This window comes from Drosophila montana, unplaced genomic scaffold (genome assembly GCF_035044405.1).
Source record: "Drosophila montana isolate Dmon_TW-CO22-7 unplaced genomic scaffold, ASM3504440v1 contig_3733_1, whole genome shotgun sequence".
In the NCBI taxonomy this organism is placed as follows: domain Eukaryota; kingdom Metazoa; phylum Arthropoda; class Insecta; order Diptera; family Drosophilidae; genus Drosophila; species Drosophila montana.
The window spans coordinates 7,783,739-7,809,213 of record NW_026998620.1 but is presented as its reverse complement, the minus strand read 5'-3'; the positions used below and the strand labels follow the sequence as shown (position 1 = coordinate 7,809,213).

At 40.4% G+C, this 25,475-nt stretch overlaps 2 protein-coding genes across 3 annotated transcripts; one reads left to right on the top strand and one right to left on the bottom strand.

Annotated features, from left to right (window-relative positions):
• Nucleotides 1-83: 83 nt before the first annotated feature.
• On the top strand, nucleotides 84-18,647 carry larp (La related protein). Of its 2 annotated transcripts, none has more exons than XM_064693864.1 (7): nucleotides 84-530; nucleotides 1,431-2,432; nucleotides 11,632-11,977; nucleotides 12,130-12,197; nucleotides 12,262-13,286; nucleotides 13,987-14,755; nucleotides 15,177-15,370. In XM_064693864.1, the coding sequence occupies exons 2-7, from the start codon at nucleotides 1,626-1,628 to the stop codon at nucleotides 15,222-15,224; spliced, it is 3,063 nt and encodes a 1,020-aa protein (XP_064549934.1). In that variant the 5' UTR covers nucleotides 84-530; nucleotides 1,431-1,625; the 3' UTR covers nucleotides 15,225-15,370. The 2 variants fall into 2 exon arrangements, with proteins under 2 accessions (XP_064549934.1, XP_064549933.1); XM_064693863.1 differs by adding an exon at nucleotides 16,363-18,647 and having other exon boundaries at nucleotides 87-530; nucleotides 13,987-16,301.
• A 2,552-nt stretch (nucleotides 18,648-21,199) lies between these two features.
• Nucleotides 21,200-23,987, bottom strand: LOC135437090 (uncharacterized). The gene is made up of 2 exons (XM_064694928.1): nucleotides 22,783-23,987; nucleotides 21,200-21,236 (listed from the first exon to the last, which is right to left on the bottom strand). The coding sequence occupies exons 1-2, from the start codon at nucleotides 23,985-23,987 to the stop codon at nucleotides 21,200-21,202; spliced, it is 1,242 nt and encodes a 413-aa protein (XP_064550998.1).
• Between the last annotated feature and the right edge of the window lie 1,488 nt (nucleotides 23,988-25,475).

Below are 25,475 nucleotides of genomic sequence, written 5' to 3'. Positions count from 1 at the left end.
CAGTAATATGTATTGCCTGTGAATGGCAAACAGCTTATCGATATGTTTTGCACGAGCACGATATTAACAACAGCCCTGCTCTTTTCCTTTTCGACCGCGACGGGTAAAAACCACATGTCTTGCTCGGTATCCGAGAATTTGTAAAATTATGCTGCATAGTGCTGTTAAAACATAAACAAGTGCTTCGTGTCAACTAGTAACTGAATAATATTGCAATTTGTGACAATCTGTGTGAAATAATTCCATTCGAGCCAATTCGTAACCAAAAAAAACGTTCTAACTACCAACCCACCAGCGCGTGAGTGAGCGAGCGAGAGCGATTGATTACGAGTGCGAAGAGTACGGAAACCGCAAAGCAAAGCATACGAAATAAAAACAACAACAACAGCAAAGCATACGTGAAACGTTAGCAAAGCAACGAGCAAAGCAAAAAGTCGAATTGTGTATTAAATTTTGTTGTTGCTACCGTGTTGTTTTCGTCTACTTGCCGTCACGATACACGTACACACATATTGTGATTTAAGTTCTAGGTGCGTATTTTTTGTTTATTAAAAAATATAAAAAGAAATACATTTGTGTGAGTGGGCGAGCTGATAAATGTGTCCATTTGAAATTTGAGATTGGAGAATAGTGCAGCAGTCGTTGGCAAGCTGCATAAACAGCTGTTCGCTTTCCAGGGATGCAATAAATGCAATCGTTGTTGTTGCATAACCATGGCTGCGGCTTCTGCTATGTTGCTTTTGGGAATTCTTGCTCTGCTAAATGAGTTTTCGCTTTTTGCAATTCATTAAGCTTTTTTTGTGTACATTTTGCTGTTGTATTTGCTATTGCGTCGTATTTTAAATTATGTTGCTAGTCTCATAGCTGGATATTTTCACACAAGTTGGCAGCACCGCAACTAAGCGCTTGTTGCTTTTTGCGCTGCTGCTTCGTACTAGTGTGGGGGGCATTCGCGACTGTGACTGCTGCTTCGCCGCGCCTTAACCTCACTTGTAACACTGTGTGGCTGCATAATATTATACTTCAGTTGCGTTTTGCTATCAATTTAATGTGCCTCATTAGCAGCGTATAATGCACCATTTCTGAGGCGAAAAACAGCGCATAGTGACGACGTCGCAAATACAGCAGAAAATCCAATTTAAAAAAAGCGTGAAAATTACAAAATTAAAGTTGTGATTTTGTATGTGTTGCAGCAGTAGCCGCAGCGCAGCAGCAGCAGGCAGCATCAGGCGCGGGCGCGGGCAGGGGGTTATGGCCCATTGCTAGTCCAAACGTAAGCCGCATGCAGGTGCTTTCCAGTTCAAGTTATTTTTTTCTCTCTGCTCCTCTCTTGTAAAGGTCGATGTGCAAATGTGTGTGTATGCATGTGTGGGTGATATGGAAGAAAAACAAACACATTAATGTGATTTTTACGCTTTGCAAATTTACAGTTACAGCAGCTCGTTTGTTCGAACTCGTTGATATAATTTTTGTCTGGCAAGGAAGCACCAAAGAGTTTCCCCATCCACCAACAAGAACGACTGAAGAGCATCCGCAGCCGAGCCGCAATCTGGAGTAGCGCAACGAGAGCTGCCTACTCAGAGAATAGCAGCAGCAGCAGCAGCAGTAGGAACTAAAAATTCAACATGTCCAGCAACAGCAGCAGCAAGGAAGATGCCTCTGCATCGAATGCCGGCGCCGCTGCCGTTGCCGTTGCCGCTGCAGCTGCAACAGCCAATGCAGCAACTGCATCATATGCGAATGTTGTCCAGAATCTGGATACCAAGAAGGCAGTTGCCGCAGTCGCTGCCTCTGCTGTGGACAACAAGGAGAATCAACCGAATTTGAAAACTCTCAAATCGTGGAGTGAGGAAACCGCTGCCGCTGAGGCCGCCGTCGAGGATTTGCCCAATGTGGGCGAGAAACGTGCCGCCGCTGGCGGCGACAACACTGCTGAGAATTCATCTGAATTGGACGACAATAATGACTTTCTGCCGGTGCTATCATCGCATCATCGGCGTGACCGTAAAAAGGCACGCAAGGATAAGCCGACAACGCGCGAATTTCGTGACAAGCAGCAACCTCTAGCTGGTGGCAGTGGCCCTGGTCCGGTTCAGGGTCAGGGTCAGGGCCAGAAGCTGGCGCCTGGTCGGCGTCCCCCTGGCGGCAACGAAGCCGACGGCCGCAAGCAATTGGGACGTCCCCGAGCGCCACGCGGCAACAGTCCACGTAAAATTACCGCCGTTCCGGGCACTAGCGGCACCGGCAAGATTCAAAAGGAACGCAAGTCTGATACTTCACCCAGCGCCAGTCTGGAGGCTAGCAACAGTGGCAACGAGGCCAAATCCGGTGATCCCGATGCCCAGACAGTCGCTTCGACTGCAGCAGCGCCAGCTGCGCCCCAGCCAAAACGCTTCATAGCAGCGCCACCGCCAAAGGTTAACGCTTGGAAGGTAAGTCGATCTTCAAATTATTCCACACATAATCTTGAATTACATCTCAGCATGATGGATCCTTTTGAAATTAGAGAAATGTTCAATCATCTTTGTGTTAAGATCGTTAAACCAATCTTGATACAAAATTTAAGTTTCTTTAAGCTCTTTCTATGCAATCGAAATAAAATTAACAAAAAAAAAACTATATTTTTTAACGAAGAGGTAGAATATTAAAACATGCCAGCAGTAAAAATGTTTTATTCAAGGCATCTAATGCATTGCAAATTGATTCTAATTTCTGGATAATCCCTATTTTTGAGCAGCTCCAATTGTGGAGCGGCTCCTATATATTTCTCTGCAAATCCTTACATTAATTAACTTGTTCTACATTTTTAAAAGAATTTTAGTTCTCGCTAAATAGTTGAAATATTATATTGGCATATTTATTTGATAATTTTGAAATATAAGAACAATATATTAAATGTCTTTGCCATACACATGCCTGAAAAATGACGGCATAGCTGAGGTACACGAAATCAAAACAAAGAGAGCGATAGGGAGGGAGGAAAGTGAATGCCCATAAACGACATTGTTTTTGTATTGTTTGTTGATCTGTTGGTAAACAAATATGCGTAGAATGGCATAAATATAGCTAGAGAGGACGAAGCATAACAACTGATAAACACAACTGCAAAACGAAGACAACAAAAAGACACAAAACATGAGCATGGAAACACGTTTTCTTCTTCATTATTACTATTATTATTATTGTTATTATTATATTGTTGCTGCTGTTGTTATCTTGACATTTATCCAAACATGATAACAAATTTATATTATAGCTGCATTAATTGTTGTTATTGTTTGTCGCTGACTGCACTCAATATTGCATAATATGAAATAGAAACATATCGTTAAAACCACGCGAAAGCAGAAACGTAGAATTTAAAAAACAAAGGAACACAATTGTTGGTATTTGTGTGTTTGTCTTTCATTATTTTTTTTTGCGTGTTATGCAATATACGAAAAACACGAAGCCAACACCGGCAATTGAGACGTCAAACCCCATGAAAAGTACGCCTACAAAAACAATAACAATAACAACAGCAAGAGCGAGAGCACGAGCAATCGGTTGTTGTCTTTTGTGCTGTCTGTTCACACGCAGCTAACAAATACGAGTGTCTGACTAAATAATTCAATTGCTTTATTACATTGTGTCCTCTCTATTTTATATACATATTTCAAATTTCATTGCTGTTTGGTTTTTGTATTTATCACACGGCAAAGCGAGAGAAAACGTAAAAATGTACAGTTAAAAATAAATGTCAAGGTCAGCAGCGACGGCAGGCGCGGCGTTAGCATCGTTGCCGGCTGCGGCGTCAACGTCAGCAAATGTAGTTTGTTGTTGTTTATCCAACACAGAAACGAGGAGAAAAAGCAAACAGCAAAATTTATGATTTGGCTTCCACGAGCGAAAGAAGTGCAGCAACAGCAAAAATAAAATAAAAAGTGCTTAAAAAGGTGTGGCAAATGTTTGCATTTGTATTGTATATGTGTATGCATAATATTCACACATACATATATAGACAATCTCTCCAAACGAAATCATGGATAAATCACAAGCAGAAATGTATTTCTTTCTCCACCTTTTCAAACATGAAATGCTGCATGGAATCATTTTGTCTTTAACAATCAAAGTTAAATGATTTATTAACAACAGTAATTAATGTTACACTATAAGAACATGTATTTGAACTTAATTTTTAATTTCATTATTGATATTTTTTTAAATTGCTTGAACCTCCCTCGCACTTTGTTGGCCTACAATATGCAAATAGTATCATGCAAATTAAGCTAATTAAGAAGCTTGAAGCTTCTTTTAAAAAACGTTCGCTCTGTTGCCGAGGTGAACACCTTCTTCATAGCAACAACAAAAACTGTTACTCTCGCTTTTGTTTCCGTTTGTTGTTGCTATCTTTGGCTGTCACACTGGTTTTGACTCGTCGCTGTGGCGGGTGTTCTTGTTTTTAACTACCTACCGACGTCGCGTCAAATCAGCCGCTGCACCGAAACGAAACGCTGCGCTGTGCTGCGAATTCAAATCTGAAAGTAAAGCGACCAGTTGACGTGTGCCATTACAGACGTTCGCAACGGTCGCGCCCGCCACTAGCTTTGTTTTTTAAAACTCGCAACATCATTTTTAGCCACATATGACAATACAATGAAATACTAAGATAAAAATAAACTAACCAATAAACGGTCACCCCAATTCTTTAACTATTCAAATTGGGCAGCACGTGTGCTTGCGTCGTGGCCCTCTGAATTCACCACACATGTGTATCGTGGTGAATTGTCAATTCGCTCTGATTAATATGTCAAACACATTTAGAATAATAAACACGAAAGAGGCAAATATAAACGTGGATATGAGTACTTGTTGAATATCATCTAGTTCTTACGCTCTCCCTGCCTCTCTTTCTCTGCTGTGTGAGTGTGCTGTTCATTCAAATGGTATACCGTAAAGGCAACCTGCTGCGCTAGAGTAACACATGTACAAGCAACTACATTAGTATGTGTATAAACAGAACAGTTTTAAATTAGAAAAAATTCGCCGTCGCAACGAGTAAAAATTAACAACTACAACGAGGAATACCAACAACAACAATAAATATGAAAACGAAAGTAAATATGCAAACAACTTAATAATTTAACGAGTTTACACCAAATTCAACACTTTTATTTAAATAAATAAAATTGTGGTTAAGCAATTTACAATTTTCCTTTGTGGGAATCATAATCATATCAGAATTCTTATCAAAATCATAAAATGGACATAGGAAAGATGTTTAGGTCAAAAATTAAGTTCTTGACGATGATCAATTTTGTTTTTTATCAGGATATCTTCAGAGAACTCGGTATTTATTGGTTTCTCTATGCTGGTTACATATAAGCATACGTTTATCAACATCGGAAAACGTTAATGTATAGCTCTAGATTCTAGATAAAGAATCGGTCGAAAACTGAGATTTTGTATAGCTTCACTATTCTTTTTACAAAAATGTAGTTTATAACTTAGTTTATAACTTAAAAATTTCAAATAAGCTTACTTATTTGTTGTTTTTCTGTGATTTTCTTACCCTTATTAGTAAATCTTCGATTTGGAGCCGTGGGTGTCCATTTTAGAGAGTCTTGACTGTTTATTTTTATGTTCTGCATTGCAAGTAAAAATCTTAATAATTTGTAAGCGATTAAATTGTTGAATAGCTTTAAGACTATTCTATTTAATCTGAAAATCAACTTAATTGTAAGCAAAAACAATTATGTACCACTTAAGAGCTCGACTCATTACCGAAACGATGAGGAATCTTTTTAATATGCATATTTTCTAATAGCCCTTGTCAGTTTTAAAGCGATAATTTTTTGGTTCGATTCGCTGTACGTTTACCCAAATCCGATTTGTTACGGATCGTTGCACTCAGAAATAGCGAGACGATAGGTTTTAATTACCAAACGCTGACTGACATGTTTATAATGTGCACATTCCCTAATTTTTATCTAATCTCCATTCACAGGGCTTCGGTTTTAATTTTCCATTTTCCTTATATATGTTTTTCTTTATATCCATTAAGTTGGGGTTTTTTTTCTTATCTGTGTACGCTGACTTTTATTTTCGTAAAGCTGTTCGCCTTAAGTAAATGCTTCTTTCTTTCTTTCCATCCGGGTCATATATATAATTCTCTTTTGTTTTCTTGTCTATAGTCTTTTATGTACATATATGTATGTTTAATTGTTATTAATCTGTACACATGCTTGCCAAAGATTTCATTAAATAATACAATTTTATCTTATACTCAACAAAAGCGAAATTTCCACTCACTTTAGAATGACCGCTGGAACTTGGGCCTAACTTAATCCAGCTATTTATGATGTTCTGTTTCCTTTAATTGGGTAAAAAGAGTTAATTTAACTTGTTTACTTACCTCTAAATTGTTATCTTTACAATAGGTTCTGTGTACTCTAGTCCTCTACAAATGTTAAGTAAAATTTTGTTATAGCTTGTATCTTCTTTTCAAACATCCAATTAGTCAATAATAAATATTCTCCAGTGGGAAGCGGAAGTCGTAGCATTTCAGGGCCTACTTATCAGTTGTGGACCCTATATGATAAATGTGTATAATATAGATATAAAACAAAGAGTAGTTTCATAAATGACAATTTACTTGGAAGGGACAATGGTAATATAGGTTGTGGAAACCCTTCTAATTAATCCAAAAACAAGATTAACGGTCGGATTGTTTCGCCTATATAGATATGCGCAATAGTCAATGGTTACATTTACTAACCACGGCTTATAACCGTTTGCTTTCTTTAGCAACACTGTACAACACTGTCACGTTTGCAACACTGTCACAGGATGCAATGCAGTTGCATTCAGATTAAAAGTAATAGTATTACGCTGAACTACGCGTAGACGGCACTCGTGAAACACAAAACACGACTGGTTGTGGGACTCGCAAACCACATTTGTGAACTTGAAGTTTGACGCATCCTGAAAATGTAATTATTATTATTATTAATCTACTTTATAATTTACCAATTCTGCTAGCAACATAAAAGGAGCCCGCAAAATATTGTCAACATTGTGTCCATAACGTTTTATAGCCAACTGGTTGCCTATTTGAATTGGAACAGGCCTAATAAATAGTTCCTATTGGGCTTGAATTTCTGCTCACTATTATTTTTGCATTAGTACAGAATCACAATATAAACATAATAAAATTGCTTGTAAATGGCCACATTTGAGTTTATTAAATCTATGATACCAATATTTATAAATAACAAAATCACAATTGACAGAAGTTGTAGCTTCTACTCCGATCGTAATAACTATCCCCTAAACCCATAGAAAATGGGTAAAATGCGCAAACAGGCAACAGGAGGTATCTCTGAACCCATAAAGTATTTCGTAACAATCTAACCATGCTCATCCTTCTCTCTGTCCGACTGTTCGTCCGTATGTATCAACACGAGAATTTCGAAAAGTAATCGATATCTTGCCACGCTTACATGCAATTGGTAAGAATATCGAAATTCATTTGCATATTACCAAAATTGGAATGTAAAACTCTCCCTCAGAATACATGTGTGTTAGGATTACAGAATATTTCAATTTTGAATACCTCGCCCTTTCCCTCCAGAATTGTAGCGGAGTTCAGGGTATCTTTTAGTTAGGCACTTCCGACTTAAGCAATAGATTTTAAATTTAATTAATCGGCAGCTGTCATCAATTTCAAATGTGATGTATCTTTGTAGCTTATATTAAAAAAAAATTTGAACCCAGCATAACATATTTTTAAAGTATATCATACCCTGGATCCGTTGAGAATGGGTAAAAAGGGAAGTTGGCTTTCAGGCAGCAGGATTGGGTTTATCCAGGCTGATGCCAACTCGACTTGTAAATAAAGATGAAGACTAAAATAATATTGAAATAAAGAGAGATGAATATGTTATTGTGTAAAAGTTGTGAAATTGGCTGTAAGATCCCTTAGTAACCCGTCATATAAAGTTAATTGCGACGTACTTTATAGTGAAAGCACCTTTTAGAGCCAACGCGTAATACTCTCACTTATCCTCAAGGTCGCGTAATTTGCGATGATTAATTCCGTAACACCCTCTTTCCTTGTGTTCTGATAACAATTGGTGTATTTATAAGTTGTTTATGTTCAAAAGTAATCAAATAAGTCTGTCATGTCTACAGATAATATGATAGATATTGTTATTAGTGATAGGTAAGATCCTTGCGTTCATGTATACAGACATGGCTAGATTGATTCGACTATTCACGCTGATCAAGAATATATATAGTATATACTTTTATGGGGTCTGTTTGTCTGTTACAAAAATTTGCCCAAAAATATATCTTTCTATTTTACCGCTTTTCAATGGGTTCAGGGAAGAAAAGGTAAATTAAAAAAAAAAAACAAAGGCTACAGTTAGCTAATTTACCGTACTTATTTAAATTAGCTACTCTGTTATCATCTCTATCATCTATCATTTGTTGTTCATTCTATTTAGAAATCGTATCTAACACATGATTGTTTTTAGAATTTGGAAACTAGAACCAAATATTCCTCTAGGGCCGCTCTCTTGGGGGTTTCTCTAAGTGTGGGCTCGCTACGCCGTAGAATGGAGCCCATCGTTAGCAGAACAACAAACACCACAATCGCAACAGTACACACCTACACACACACACACACTCACACACATACGCCGCGTTGCCTTGTGCTGGCTCCAGTTCGTCAACTTGTTGTTATCAATTTTCTAATTGCGTAAAATCCAATAATAATAAAAAAAAACGCTTAAAATAGCAAATAGAAAAAGCAAAAAGCAAAAATACACATAAATTTATTTGCGTTCAAAGTTGACCTTTTTTTATTGCTATATTTTTATATAGAAGTAAGTTCTTAGCATATTTATTTGTCAGCCTGTTGATAAGACTTGTTCGGCACGGTCGAATAGCTTGGAAACCTGCTTAGCTGGTCAGCCCCCCCCCCCCCCCCCCTGCCCCTGTCAATCCCACCTCGCTGTGAAATATGCATAGTTGTTGATTTGACTTGGAGCACGTTTTCCAGCTCAGATATAACCACTTTGGCGGCCGGCATTTTGCGGCGCTTGATCGGTCACCGGCTGCCATATATTTCAATTTACTAGAACGTAGAAGACCCTCAACTGCCTTCGCTCTACACCCCCCCCTTTGCGAGGGGGGGGGGGGTTGCAGTGTGCAAAATGTACTAGAGAATGTGGGTCTATTTGCACGATTTCTTGTTGCAACTGTCTGTTGTTATTTTTATACGATTTGTAAGACCCGCCTCGGCTCTTAATTCTATTGCCGGCGCCGCGGTTGGCGTTGACTGCGACGTTAACTGTTGACTAGTTTGGGTATATTTAAAGTGTTATATTGCATTTGAATCGTCTCAGTCGTCTTTCAGCGATCGTTCGTTGTGCAGCTATACAAAGAATCGTTTATATACATCTATATATATATATACATTTAATTACATTTGCAACTCTATTGCGTATTATTTGTGATTTGCTATTTCTCTCAACTCAAGAGGCAAGTTCATGTTTTGTTTTGCAAATATTCTCAAGGTTTTTGAAATCTTATGGGAAAATGTTAATCGACTGAAGTATCTACGATGATTAATGCACATGAGATTTCTCGATTCATATAATTTTGTGCTCTTCTAATTGATGACCTTGAATTATCAGAAAATACTACGTACAATCATATTCGAATCTAAGTGCAAACGTATTTTATTTTTATACATTTTATTTTTATATGGCAAATACGTCAGTGTTGCGGGTTCATATGTCTTTAAACAGATTAGAGCAATAAATGTACATACATACATACATATGTACATATATTTATACATGTTTGCTTTTAGTAAATGTACAAATGTACGTGTACTTACATATGTATACTTTTATTTAACAAGCACGCTGATAGCACGTGGGCTTGGGAAAATGTTTGAGTGGAAAATTACTGACCCTGATTCTAAACCAGGAATGACTCATATCGAGTCCTGCAGTTGGGGCTGAGTCATGGGAAACCTTGAATGGATGATTTGCTCATAGTTTGGCTACGTGCTGGGTTTCGCACTTATAGATTCCTAGGCTAGATACATACACAAAGAATTCATTTGAATTAAGTTTCTTAAATATATTCAAAAATAACTTTTTATAAATGCATTTTGGTGTACAATATGTATGTGCATATATATTTACATATGAACGAAAAAACAACGCGCAATTCATTAAGACTGCTCTCTCTCTTCCTCTCTCTTTTTCTCTCTCGCTGCATTTTTCTCTTCTTAATTCGGTGTCTTGCATGGCGAGTTTTCCACCACCCGTGGTTGCTGCGTCTGTGGCCTACGTGCCGAAAATCACATGTTGTTTGTTTTGCTGTTTTTCACTTTACAACAAACTTTTGTGAGCGAAACCAAAATGTTTACGCTAACTGCCAAGTGTTGTTTTGACTTCAGTTGCTCACCTGTTAATTTGTTTTTTTAAGCAAAGCCCCAAAAAAATACACAACAAAAATATATGCATAGTATACAAAATACGTATAAAACAACAAATGGAACGCACGTAGTACACACATACATTCATACACAAAAAAACGTGTATCCATCTATTATACAGGGTGCTCTATACCCTGCGCTGACTCTCGCCGCCTTGGATCTGAGAAATTGCGCTCTCGCCGTGCTCTCGTCTCGCTCTCACGCATAAAACAACCGGCGCATCGGCTGTTTTTTGTTTTTATTTTGAATCGGTTTTATGTTCAATCTTTGTTGCTTTGTGAAACCAGTTGGTCTTGTTGTTGTTGTTGTTGTTGTTTTTGCTGTTGCCTGGCCCTCTTTGTCCAATGTGAGCGCTGCCGCTTTTGCTGTTGTTGTCATCTTCGTTGTGTTCGCTTTTGCTCACGTAGTCAAGGCGTGCACAGCGTACGCGCGGCAGCAGAGACGCGAGCAGCGGCAGAGCTGTTGTCATTGCTTTTGGTTGAATTGTAGCGCACAGAATTCAACTGGCAGCTAAAGAGAACGGACGCGTTTTATAAAAGTCTTCCACACCAATTAAAAGATAAACAGTCATTTGTTTAAACTATTTGTGAGTGTGAGAGCAGCAAACAACAACAATTAAAGCAATTTAAATGCATATGTATTGTGTGAACAGCAAAACAAACACAGTGTGCGATAAGATACATGCGAAAAGAACTGGAAGCGGCTAAATTAAATTATTTTTACGTTAGTGTTGCCTTTTATATTTATGGAAAATTTTAGGCATTTGTGAAAAGCTTAAGGTAATTTCCTTGCACGATGTATATATATTATATATATATACATATATGTATGCGCACATCATTTCTAGAATGTATTTGTGTGTATCTCGCTGATGCGTGCCACGAACCGTATCTGGGTTAGGGACACTCCCCAAGCCGAATGCCAGCCTGCCTTGGCTTTGTTGTTGTTGCATGTGATATTACGTTCTAGGTTATGTTTGGATTTGAGAAAAGAAATGAAATCAAACAATGTTGAATTGATTTTTCAATCGTCGCTATGACGCACATTATACAAAACACAAATGTTTAGCACTTTTCAATGATAGTAAACGTATTAAACTTTTATTTTTTTTTAAATAAAATTCTTTCATGCAGATATCAACAAAACAAGTGGGCAGCCCAAAAGCTGGCAGCTCGCCATTGGACAAACGCGTCTTGCAACCAAAGGTGCAACAACAGCAGCAGCAGCAGCAGCAATCGAAACAGACTGTCGGCAGCAACAATAATAATACCAATCAGGGCGCACAAAACATCAACAGCAACAAAAAGACACAGCAGCCGCAACAACCACAACCACAACAACAGCAACAGCAACAGCAGCAGCAAGCAGCGACACAGACTACAATCAAAACCACCACAACAACAACAACAACAACAGGAGGAGCAGCAGCAGTAACAGCAGCAGCAGCAACAACAACAAGCGTCGCCGCTTCAACGAATGGTGAGTAAACGTGCTCTCGCTCGCTCTTTCTCTCTGTTTTGCTTTTGTCTCTCGGCGCAACTGCGTCGGATATATGGATATGACGTGATGTTGTGATTGGCCTGATTCGAAATAATTCTTATATTAACAATACTTTCCATTGTACCATACAGTTGATGCCACTATTGCGGATGCGCTTGCCAGTGCAGTGGTAAAGGACAAAAAGAAGGTCAATCAAAAGGTAACAGATTCCAGCCATCTTCAATCGTTGCCTGTTATATATATTTTTCAATTCTCGTTTACAGGCCAGCGATTTTAGCAACGTTGGTGAGTGGCCCACGCTTATCGGAGGAGTTTCGGGCAGTGGCAAAGCCACCGTTAACGAACCCAAACGTAGCTCAACAAAGAAACAGGTAGTGGCTAAAGGAACACCAGCCGCTGCATCAACCCAACCCGCAGCAACAGTAACCACAGCATCAGCAGCCACAGGAGCTGCCACAAAAGAAGGCAGCGCAGAGCCAAGCGTTGTCCCAGTTTCCAGCAGCACCAGCAGCAGTAGCAGCCAAGCTAATAACGCCACAGCCAGCACGAGTCATGATGCCAAAAGCCAGCGAGAAGCCGAGCAATCCACTGGCAGCGCAACTGTCCCAGCTGCTGGCGCCCTTGCCGGAGCTGCCATTAACAAGAAAATACCCAAGCACAAGTGGCGTCCGCTGCAAATCGATCTGGCCAAGTCTAGCCGCCCCAAGCCTATTGGCGGCCGGCCCAATCGCCGGTTCAGCGATGATGCGTACGAGCAGCGGCGCCCGCCACGTGCATACAATGAGCGCGGCGGCGGCCCAGCAGGTGCCAGAGGTGCTGAGGGCCAGTCAGGAGGCACAACTGAATCGCGGCCACATGGTGGCCGCTATGCGTACAACGCACGCACGTCTGCTGCGCCCGAGCGCGTGGATTCCTGGCGTAGCAGCGGCCCCAGCGCCGCTGTCTACGATGAGCAGCGCTCAGGTACAGGAACAGAAGGAGCAGCAAGTGTCGCGTCAGCGCCAGGGGCTGGTGGCTTGCGTGGTCCACGCCGCTTCCGGACGCCGTATCGGGGCGGCCGGCAGGGGCGCGGTGGATTCACAAGACCGGGACCAGGTCGTCCAACTAATCGCATACCACGCCATCTGTTAGCTTCCGGCGAGTACGTCAACTATTTGGCGGCGGACGCAGCCGGCGCAGATTCCTCGCAATCCTATGTCCTCATGGGCACACACTATTTCGGCAATGTGCCGGCCGCCTACATTGAAATGGACGCCACTAGCGTCAAGGAGGCCATCAAGAAGCAAGTGTAAGTAGTTTCTCTAGTCCAGCGCAAAACTGTTTCTAGTCAGTGTATTCTGTGATAAATATAAAAATCCTCTAAATATATAAGATTAACCTATCATAAAATTGTGATATTAAGTGCATAAAAGTCCTGGAGTAGCTTCGATATCAGTGTGCATGAAATTCCCCTAGTTACCTTAATTCGTGGAACTTGAAATTTATTTTCAATGATCTTTGTGAAAACTTGTTGGAGACGGGATTCACACTTTTTGGTGCATACACAAATTGGGTAAAGAATAATGCTTAAGATTGAATGGAATGTGATATCGTTTCTCAAAGAATTCAATACGTATTTCACCGAAGAAAAAGATTTCAGCTCAAGGGCTGAAAACTAGTACTCTTGATTGCAACTTTGTCTATTTCCGAGATCCGATCCGATCGACCTAAAAGTCAGTTTCATATATCTATGTAAAATGACATCCCTTCCACTGGGTGCAAACGTGTAGTCGAGGTATTAGCGGAAAATTGATCATTTTCCACGTGAAAAACGACTGAAGAAGTAGTGTATAGAAATTGAAGTTAGAAATTCGTCCCGCTAGCTTAATATAAGTAATAATTAATGTCCTGTCGGCCTATTTCCACATGGTCTGCTCTATGCTTTCCTTTGTGACATTCTTCACAAGCGTTTTGATTAACTTGGTTTCTATTGCACCCTTTTCCCGCAGTGAATACTATTTTAGCGCCGATAATCTCACAGGCGACTTCTTTTTGCGCCGTAAAATGGACCCAGAGGGTTATATACCGGTCACCCTGATCGCCTCGTTCCATCGCGTCCTGGCGCTTACTACAGATGTGGCATTAATTGTCAACGCCATCAAGGACTCGGACAAGCTGGATCTGTTTGAGGGCTATAAGGTCCGCACAAAGACAACGCCCACCATTTGGCCCATCAGCGATGCCCTTGACGCCAAGGGTCAGCTACTCACTGATAATGCTGACAAGTCGCAGTTGGAGGATCAGGAACAGCAACAGCAGCAAGAGAAGCAGGTGGAGAAGCCAGATAATCAGACTGAATCGGTTAAAGAGGCTGTGATGCCGGAGGTAGCATTGCCATCATCGCCACCACCAGCCATATTGACCTCAGCTATGGCCACGAAGCCATTGAGCAGCATACCGCCGCCGCCAGTGCCGCGTAATTCACAGAATCTGGTGCCGAAAATGCTGCTGGAGAAGCAGCGACCCACAATGTCGGGCATGAACTCGGTGAATGCCATCAGTGCGCTCACCCAGCGCGTGGAGGGGGTTGGTGGCCAGAAGGCTGGTGTTGGTGCTGCGGCTGAGCTGGCCGATCATCTGAGCGGTCTGGCCGAGAGTGTCAAGCCAAAGGGCAGCTCGACGCCGGAGAAGCGAACGACGGCAATGGCAGCTAGGACTGGTGAAGGTGATGGGGTAGCAGCTGCTTTGGTGGCAGAGCCTGAGGGCATGTGGAAAGAGGTAAAGAGACGCTCCAAAACAAACGCTTTAAAAGAAAACGCTACTAAATCTATCAACAACAACAACAACAACACGTCCACGACAACACAACAGCAAACGCTTTCACAAACGCTCAAAAACAATAACAATAACAATGTCAAAAATGTCAAGCCCAATAAAAACAACAACAACAACAACAACAATCACACTGTTACTGCAAACGCCACCACGACCACGTCAATGTCCACCACGTCCAAGTCCTCGTCTGCATCCAACGCCACATCCAACGCCTCATCAGCCAGCAACACATCCATCGCTGCCTCTGTTACCACCAACGCCACCACTACCACCACCTCCTCCACTGCCACAAAAAACAACAATAAAAAATCATCTTCTGGCAACGCTGCTTACACGACCAACTCCCAATCCTCCTCCAAAACAGCTGCTGCTGCGCCATCCGCTCAGTGCCATGCCGAAAAGGAAGAACTAGACTTTCAATTTGACGAGGAGCTAATGGACCCCATACCCGCCACTGGACGCATCAACAACTTCACCGAAAACTTTGACGACGATGACGACGAATCTGATTACGAATTTGCTGACCGCGACATCAACAAGCTGCTCATTGTCGCCCAGGTGGGACGTGCGCCCAAACATGATGGCTATGACCGCACCGCTGATTACACCTCACGCACGAAAATCACACAGGATTTGGAAAACATAATCAACGATGGGCTGGTCAACTATGAGGAGGATTTGTGGACTACCACAAATGTGGTGCCCAACAATGACTATCGCACCGTCAACGTCATTTCTCAGGCGGACTTTGAGAAGCTAGCGGTCAGCAAGAGAACACCAAACCAGCTGCAACCGCAAAAGCAACCGCCACCGCCGCCCCCAAGCTATGTGGACGAACCAGAACATGATGCTGATGGCACTCTGGTGGATGCTGATGCAACGCTCAATTCCACATTGAACTCGACGTTGAAGTCTCGCCGTGCGCGCTTCTATGCCGCACCAAATTCGCATTCAATTGATCCGCGCACGCCAAGAAAACGCAAATTGCGTCACACCGCCAATCCGCCAGTCGAAGCCCACGTGGGTTGGCTCTTGGACACCGTAGAACATCGACCCCGTACCACTTCGATGGGTTCATCGACGGGTACATCGCCCACCACATCGTCCTATGGTTCATTTGGATCATCAGTGCCGCAATCGTTGCCCGTTTTCCAGCATCCATCGCATGCGCTGCTCAAGGAGAACAACTTTACCCAGCAGGCATATCACAAGTATCATTCACGCTGCTTGAAGGAGCGACGTCGCCTCGGCTACGGCCAATCGCAGGAAATGAACACCCTCTATCGGTTCTGGTCCTTCTTCCTGCGCGAGAACTTTAACAAGAGCATGTACAATGAGTTCCGCGCACTGGCGCTGGAGGATGCAGGCAACGGTTTCCGCTATGGTCTGGAGTGCCTTTTCCGTTTCTTTTCGTACGGCCTGGAAAAGAAGTTCCGCCCGAATGTCTATCAGGACTTCCAGGACGAGACAATTGCCGATTATGAGACAGGTAATTAACAAATAATAAGTTTATATATGTTTAAATGTACTAACCTCCATTTGTCCGCTAGGTCAACTTTATGGCCTGGAGAAATTCTGGGCCTTCCTAAAGTACTATAAGAACGGCGAGAAATTGGAAGTGCAGCCCAAGTTGGCTGAATATTTGAAGAGCTTCAAGAATATTGAGGACTTCCGCGTTGTGGAGCCAGAGATCAATGAGATGCTACAGGGAGTTGGCAGCCTGACTCCAGGACGCCAGCTCAACAGACTGCGAAGCGTATCCGAAAGCGACGGCACTGCTGTCATTACCGCAGGTGGACGTCGCCTTAACACCACAATCACCAATCGCAGTGACTATGTGGGTCGCCTGCTGCAGCAACAACAGCAACAGCAGCAACAACAACAGCATCATCAACATCAGCAGCATCAGCCAGGCAGCGGCTACGGCGGCTATGGTCAGCAGCAGAATCGTCGACGCACTGGCTCCTTTGGCAGCAGCACTGTGCGCATTCGCAGCGGCTCTCTAGGCAATAAGCCGCAGGTGGCCAATCGCAATTATCAGCAGGGCTCACAGCACGAGCTGCGCCGCGGCGGTAGCAATTCCGGTCTGGCGCCACACAAGCAGCGCCAACAGCAGCAGCAACAGCAGCAGCAGCAACAACAGCAGCACAAGGCAAAGCAACAGGTAGCTTCACAGATCGGTGCACAGTTAAGTGCAGCACGCGCCAGCAACTCCACTGGCCCGGCAGCAGCATCCACCTCGTCGTCAGCAGTTTTGGCGGCAACAGCAGCTGGAGTGTCATCTTCCTCCTCGTCATCGTCAAAGAAGTAATTCGCAATAACGCAGCCACACATATGGATTAAGATTAATTATGACTTACAATTAGCTTGGAGCTTGGATTTGGATCTTCTGTGTCCAACAGCTCTTCTCTCTTTTGTTTATTCTTATTATTCTTTATTTTTTTTAGTAGTATTCGAGTGAAGCGTTTTGTGGGGACAACCGTTAGCGTTAGCCTAATTAAGTTAAATTTGAAATTTGTTTATTGCAATTGCTTCGAGTTGGTTTAGTAGTTATGATTAATTGTTTCTATTGTTTTTCTCTATTTCTCCACATCTAACTGAAACGAATGCTTATGAAATGCTCAATGTTTGTTGTTAGTACACATCCACACAAACACTAAGACACACCCACAACCACACATATTCATATACACAGGCAATCTGTGCTCTGTGCCCAGTGCCAATCAGCTATGAACTAAATTAATTATCTTCAATTTTCATACAACATTTTTGTTGATTGTTCATATTTGAATATATATAACAACAAAGAAATTTCCTACTGAAGCAGCGTTGATAATTGAACGTTATGCCATTAACTGTTGTACTATATACGATAATGATAAAGGTAAAGATATAATGATAAATAACCCTACTATAATTACCAAAACGACAATGTAAACGAAATTAATATACAGAAACCAAATGATCTTAATGCAAATTAATTTTGTACATTAAATATTCGAAATGTGCATCCGCAAAAGTACATTCAAGTTATATCAATATATATATATATAGCACCACTATATATATATATATATGTATACATATATACATCCATATGTATATTCTATATATTAAATATATAACAAATATTTCTTGTGTGGCCCAGGCGCAAATGTAATGTTATTGTATAAGAAGCTGCGTTTCTTATCCTTAAACCTATCGAGGCATGCGGGCGCCACTGCCAGCGAATTTTAGTAATTTAGGCATTTAAAATGTATCCGAAATGCAATTTTCAATCTGAAATATCTGAGGAAAAACCAAAAATCCGAATCAATTCTGATTGATTTTTATTTTCTTTTGAGCATTGCACTGCCCTGCCCCTCCACAACTTTCCCCAGTTCATAAAGCTGTCAATTGGCTTCATAATTCAGATTTTTTTTTTTTTGTTTAAACCCGCCAAGCATTTAAACGTTTATGTTCAGAACCGTAAACCCTTTTCTACTTTTAAGTTATTGCACTTGTTACATTTATTTGAAATACTAGAAAAACTGAAAGAAAAAAAATCTTCAAAATTATGAAAAAATATTTTCAAGTCAAAAAAAAGTTTAAAACTTTAAAAACAAAAAAAAATAAAAAAATAAAGCAAATCGATGCAAACGAAAAAAAAAATACAAAATGCAGATAACTAAAACCCAATAATAACAAAATGTGTTTTGCATAGCTATTAGATTTAGATTTAAAGATATGTGAGAAATCAAACGTAAGCTTACTACTGATAATTACCTATATACGATATACATATGACTAAAGCGTAACTATCATTTGAAAATATAAGTGTAAAATCCACGGTGAAGTCTTTGCTTGATGCTCAGTTTGCAAAACTGCAGATCAGCTTCAGCATATATAAAGTGAAATCCCAAAATCCAATATGAACTAATCCCAAATCCATTAGCTCCTTGGTTTCTGCTTCGCTCATCTAACAATAAGCAACCAAATAAGTAAAAGTGCAAACATTTGTCATTACACATGCATATATAATTATTTCTTTTTAACTTTAGTTATTTGTAAATATTTTTTCTGCTTTTAAATTGTCGCTCCGTAATTGTAAACACACACTCGTACACACGCACACACACACACACACAACCACCTCACACATGCTTTCCCATGAGCTTATATATATATATATTTATATATGTATGTATAACAATATTGACCACATTTTTAATGATATTTTCAATCAGAATTCGGCTGTTGCATACCTCGTAATTGTATATTAATTTGCGGTCCAAACTGTTTCAATATTTTTTCCACACTGAAGTGCGCAAATATGTTGAGTTTTGATTATATATTTCTTTTTATGATTATTAACTAAATGGGACACATTTAAGACTTTATGTGCTATCCCTTTAAGTTTTCAATTTTTTATATAATATACATATTACAATAATTCTATGATACCTTTATATACAAACTACGAAATGATGCAAAACCCAAGTAAACGCAAAAAATCTAATAATTAATTTTGTAAGTTACTTAAATGAAAATACGAGAAAACAAGAAAAAAAAAAAACGAAAAAAGATTATTGTGAAAAACGTGATAGTTTAAACCATAAAGATTAATATTTACTATTATTATATAAATAATTAATTATAAAGTATAAAGCAGAAAAAAAAACAAAAAATTTATAAACTAACGTAACAAAAAAATTATAAAAAATTTTTTAAAATTAACAAAAAAATGTTAAAAGTAAATTGAGTAGAAAAACTAAAACAAAAAAAAAATGAATAAAAAAAAACTTGAAAAAACTCAACAACTGCAGCTTTTCGATGTGGGAGGCAAACTGAGATTTGGGCCGTGCAAAAAGAGATAAATAATCTAAAGCTTTTCCCGGTGCTCGGAAAAGTGAGTATTGGGCCGTGCACTGCTTTGTTTAATGCCAAATAACGGCAGTTATGCAGCTCTTGTTGCACAGAAATTGCACTAGAGGGCGCCACAGCTCGGCCTCAAAATGTTGCCGCAACATGCTGCGATTGAGTAGCTGACCCTAAACCAAATCTGCAAAGGATAACAAACCGATGCATAACGAACGTCATAAACATAAACATAAACTTAATAAACGCGACACACAAATCGACCTTTTGAGTAATTAACCCCTTTTTGAAGTTATGCGCCATTTGTCAAACAGGTAACAAATTGCATACCAAGGAGCAACACACACACACACACACACACACACACATACCCCACACCTACTCCAGCCTTCTCTAAGGCTTACACACATACGTACGCACACACCTTATGCTGTTGGCTTTGTCGGTTCGGCTCTAGCGTTGGGTGTCACAGATTAACGCCTTACTTGAATTATGGGCCAGCAGGAAAGCCTGGCCAGGCCGACCCCTGTGGCCCGGACGCCGGCCGGGCCAAACTACTCGACAAATCCGAACAGAAACAAAAAGTCGACGCGTGGAAAAATCATGTATAAAACATAAGAGCGACAAACACGCACACACATCGACTGGATGGGGGGGTATCGGAGCTGGCTCCAAGGCACGCAAGACTCTGGTGCAGGAGGCCATAACACCTACCATATGTACGTCGCCAGATGCCAGGCCCAGGACGGAGCCAGCGTGAGGCGTTTAAAAATTGAAAACCAATTTCGTAGCGATTTAAAACACGATGCCATTCGATTGGGTGGCGTTGGGCCAGACACATGTGTGCGTGCAGGTGTATGTGTGTGTGTGTCTGCCGGCTCATTGTGTGACTTTTCACACTTCCCTGGCCCGCCACTTGGGCTCAGTGTTTAGATTGTGTTACCAATATTTATGGCTCAGTGGGGATACGCGCGACTTTTGGCTGGCGTGACTGCAGCTCAGGATCGGGGCCAAGTCTAATCGCCTGACCCCTTGGCGCAGCTTTTAGTTCTAAACTGGATCTTATGGTGTGTGTGTGTGTGTGTGTGTGTACGTATCGTAGCTAAATTTAATGGGCGTTTAACCCGTGACTTGCCTTTGAACTTTAGTCGCACTGAGAACGGGGGCCACATCGTCTCATGATGGACATGTCTATGGCGCAACGATGCAATTTATTGGCACTTCATTTCATAATCAGTTAGCTGCACTCGCCTCGGGTCCAATCATAGCTGGATGTTAAGTAGCTGCTTGTCCGCCGGGGGGAGTAATTTGTCCAACGGTGCACAAACTATGCATACGTACATATGCATATGCATAATTATGAAAGTTACGAGCCTGCAGGGTAGCTAAAGATTATTATTCACTTGACGTGTAAGCAAAGAGCAGGTAATAATATTACGTGTGAAATACATATGCATACGTACATATGTAGATTATAGTATTGCTTGAAGCAAAAGAAAAATATAGCCTATCCGGCAGCTATGCGCCTGCTCATAGCTCCGAATGGTCAGTGAGTTCCCGAAGGTATCTTGAAAGCGACGATTCTATTAGGGGTAGTCAAAATTCGGTGGGGAAAGCGTGATACAAACTATTGTAATTTATACATAGTACGCGAAAAAAATTAAATCTGTTGTGCACGTAAACAGGAATAAGGGGCGATAATTCCTGGTAGGTCTAGACGGAACAGAGAACTGAAGACGCCCTAACAGAATAGAAGAATCTATGTCGCCAACAATCAACTTATGTAGGAAGACAACACCGAGAATTGTCCTACGGCTGGTTAACGACGGAAGATTAAGAAGAAACAGCTTGCTGGAGTAGGATGGCAACCGAAGATTGGGGTCCCAATTTAAACCTCGTAAGGCAAAAAGCAGAAAGTGCTTCTGAACAGATTCAATACGATCCCGGCTATTGTTATACGGCGGAGACCAGATGCAAGAGCAATATTCAAGGATAGGGCGAACAAGAGAGTTGTACAAAAGTTTCGTTATAACGAAATCCAAGTAATCCTTTGGCCTCATTAACGATGGTATCTATATAAAGATTGAAGCAGATTTTCGAATCAAACAGATCGCCTAGATTCTTAACTGTTAGTATAATGTGTAGTAGGATTGAAGGTCATAAAGATACACTTTATGTAGGGCTTTGAAAGTAGATTTCAAGCCAATTAAAACTTAAACAAAGAGGAAGCGAAAAGTATGAAACACTTCTCAAATGAATTTTCATAAAAACCCAGGATATTGATTTAAACACGCAACTGCACCTACCAAATCCTTGATCCCAATTTCTACCAAGGAGGTATGATCTCACAGAAAATTGTGACACTTTATATATAATACAAAAACTTAACGTTCTCTGTGCTAAAGAGAGCAATGGCTGAAAGGCGTTTATCAAGGATCATTCTAGTAGTATAAGAATTGCAATAGTGAAACAACATTATATCTGAGTAAGCAATAAATGAAAGTATATTAACAATGAATTTTCAAAATGTATTATAAGGAATATAAATTTTAATATTTAAATAGATTATTAATAAATAAGCATAACTATTTATACTTCTTATAATGCCAATTATTATTAATAATGACTTTTACAAAATATGAAGGCAAACATTGATATAGAACACAAGCAACTCAAATACAAATATGAACAGCGATATAGCCATTGCATATCCGTATAAGACCACGATAAAGTCCATCTCAGCGAATTTTAGTGGTTTTACTTCAACTTGGGTGCTTAAATCCTGCAGTTTGTAATAACCCGCGTTTAGCATATCAAAAAAATGTTTACTTATATAAAACTTTTGGATGCCGCTTTGCCGCAACCAAAGTATATATAAATCTAGTTGATTGCGGTACAGAAAGTTTTCTTGAAAAATAACAGAATTGAGTGAAATTTCTCGAACACAAAGCTTGGTAGAGTATCGAAAGATTGGTCGCTTAAAGAACTTTTGCAGTTCCGCAATAATATTCCACTTCATTCGATAAATTGTATAACCAAATGAAGAATTAAAACTATTACGTTGATTTACAAATTGTGTGTAGTTTTCGAAGGATATGAAAGCTGATGCGTACTTGATTCTCATATCGTCAGGATACTGTTTGAATTCAGCACGTGCTCCGATAATCTTTAATCCGGATGCGTTCAACTGCTCCAAATTGGAAATCATTCGAAGTTTCTGCGGACGAATAAACAGTGCAGATAGTTGCGCCACCACGGCGCAGAGGAGAGTCAGTTGAATCAATGAAGGGAGCAGTATCAAGATCGGCCTTCCAGGCATACGGCGCTCATAAAGGTGGCGAATTAACCAATAGACGATACCAAGATATAGCCACATCCAGGGCGACTCCAACACTCCGGTCATAGCCTCACGCGGACTGACCACACGCTCCACTGGCAACATGGTGCACCAGCTGTTGATGATAACTGGGGAGCTGAAAATGTTGAGGTCTCTACTCGAAGAATAGGTAACTGGGAAAAGGCTGGTGGTGACGTCAGTTGTTCCATTTTGGATATGCGGCAGTAATTTAAAGTAGCTGTCCCGTACAGACCTGCTCGAATTGGAATCATAGCTCAACTCAAGAGTGGCGTTCAAGTAACGTGCAAACGCCTTCATAAAATGCCAGAGCACACCGGTAGTTATTAATTTTCCGTTGCGATCTTTGTAAACAAGTAAATAGGGCTGCGTTAGATCTGTCCGTGTCCTAATTACCTGGCCCTGTAGGTTAGCCAGTTTGTAGGGATATAGCTGCAAGCCGGCATGGTATACCTGCGACAGCAGCCGGAATGTGGGAAACATTTGATACGCATAAATCATACCAGGTGAAGAGGTGAAGAAATCATTCAATAGCAACAGAACATTCGGCATTAGCAGATCCTTGCAACGCTTAAGAATCTGGGGGCCTAATTCCAATATACTTGTTTTATCCGGATCCTTAGTGCATATCTGCAGCAGCAGGGGCACCTCCCTCATATGGTTCAGCATTGTACTAAGCGCAATCAATACGGGTTCAAATAAATCAGAGTCCAAGCAAACCAATCCCAGAATATCAACATTCTGCTTCAACCTTAGATATGGTGCATTCGACGCGTTGTTCCATACCAAAGTGGTAGTCGTCAGGTTTCTCTCATCCAATAGATTTTCAATCGAGCAACGACATTTTTTTGATTGATAGTACAGAAGAGTCCTGAATCCAAGCTCACCTTTCAAGTGCCACCAGAAGCTAGCCAGTTGCTCTGCGCTGGGCCAGTCGTTTACGGATTGCTGCTCCTTCCACATTTGTATTAGGACTGTTGACTTGGCCTTAGGTCCTGGATGCTTTTATAAGGCTCTACAGAATTGAAGTGTCAGCATGCTTAAGGGGCTGACTTGCAAATAAGCATGTCCCGTTAAAAGTTAATATCTTGATATCTTGATAAGTATTCTTAGCACTAAATATGTATATCTATATATGTTCTATGAATGGTGGTTATAGCAAAGCATGGTCCTTGTTTTGGTAAACAATTCAGATGTACGGGATGATTATTATGGATACTCATATGTGTTAACGTAAGTGGTATCAACGGACTTAATATTTATTTGAATAATTTCTTTTATACACTGAACCGGTAACCATACATTTTTCGGTTATATATATATATATCAAAAATCGTATATACTAAATACCATATGCCGGAATAGTTTGTCCCCTTAAAAAAAGCGAAACCCAGTATTAAGATACATATGAGCGAGTATTCCTAGATTCGATTCATTAGATTCAGTTTTTATTTTTATTTATTTTAGTTATTTATTTAGTAATGATCGACAAAACGAGTGTCTTCCTAATTATTCAATACATTATACATAAACTATGGAAATTAAATGCTAAAAGCCTAGTTAGAATACACAATTTTCTAATAGCATCACCGACCGATTAAGTAGATAGGATAAAGAGATAGTGATGGAAAATCACCGACCCGGTCGGGAAAATTTATAGCCCGTCCGGCAAGCTATGCCCCCACTCATTGCTGGTTATGGTCTGTGATTTCTTGAAGATATCAGAAAGAACCGATTTTATTAGAGGTAGAGAAAGTTCGGTGGAGGAAACGGAATACAAGCTATTGTAATTTATACATATTATAGTATACGAAAAGAATTGTGCATAGCGTAATCTGTTGAAGAAGCCTGCTGGAGAAGGATAGCAACCGAAGATTGGGGTCTCAATTTAAACTTCGTAAGGCAAAAAGCAGAAATTGCTTTGAACTGACTCCATACGATCCCGGCTATTGTTATACTGTGGAGACCAGATACAAGAGCAGTATTTAGGGATTTTCCAAACTTGTGGATGGAATATTTCCAAAAACCAGTCTTAGCATGCCCCTCCGTCACAAGAGGTAACTACTGTGAAAATTTCAGCTTCCGAGCTCTTATGGTTTGGGCTGTGCGTTGATCATCAATCAGTCAGTCAGTCAGTCAGTCTGGACAAGCAGTTTTATATATAGATTTTTTTTTCCAAATCTGGTTGCTACCCATTTTTCCAACTCTTTTCTTAAATATCGCTCCTAAGGCAGTGGATAAGGAAAGCTTTCGAATGTCAAGGATAGTTATGGTTATACGTAGACATATGTATACCCTGAAGTCCTTGGATTTCATACTCGAATAGAAAATTAATTAATGACACCCGTGCATGCGTGTATGCATAAGCCTAATTGGATGGGTAGCTTTGATTTCAGAGGTAAATCTCCATATTTGGATAATGCTCTCAATTGGCAGCGCCGTTTGTGCAGC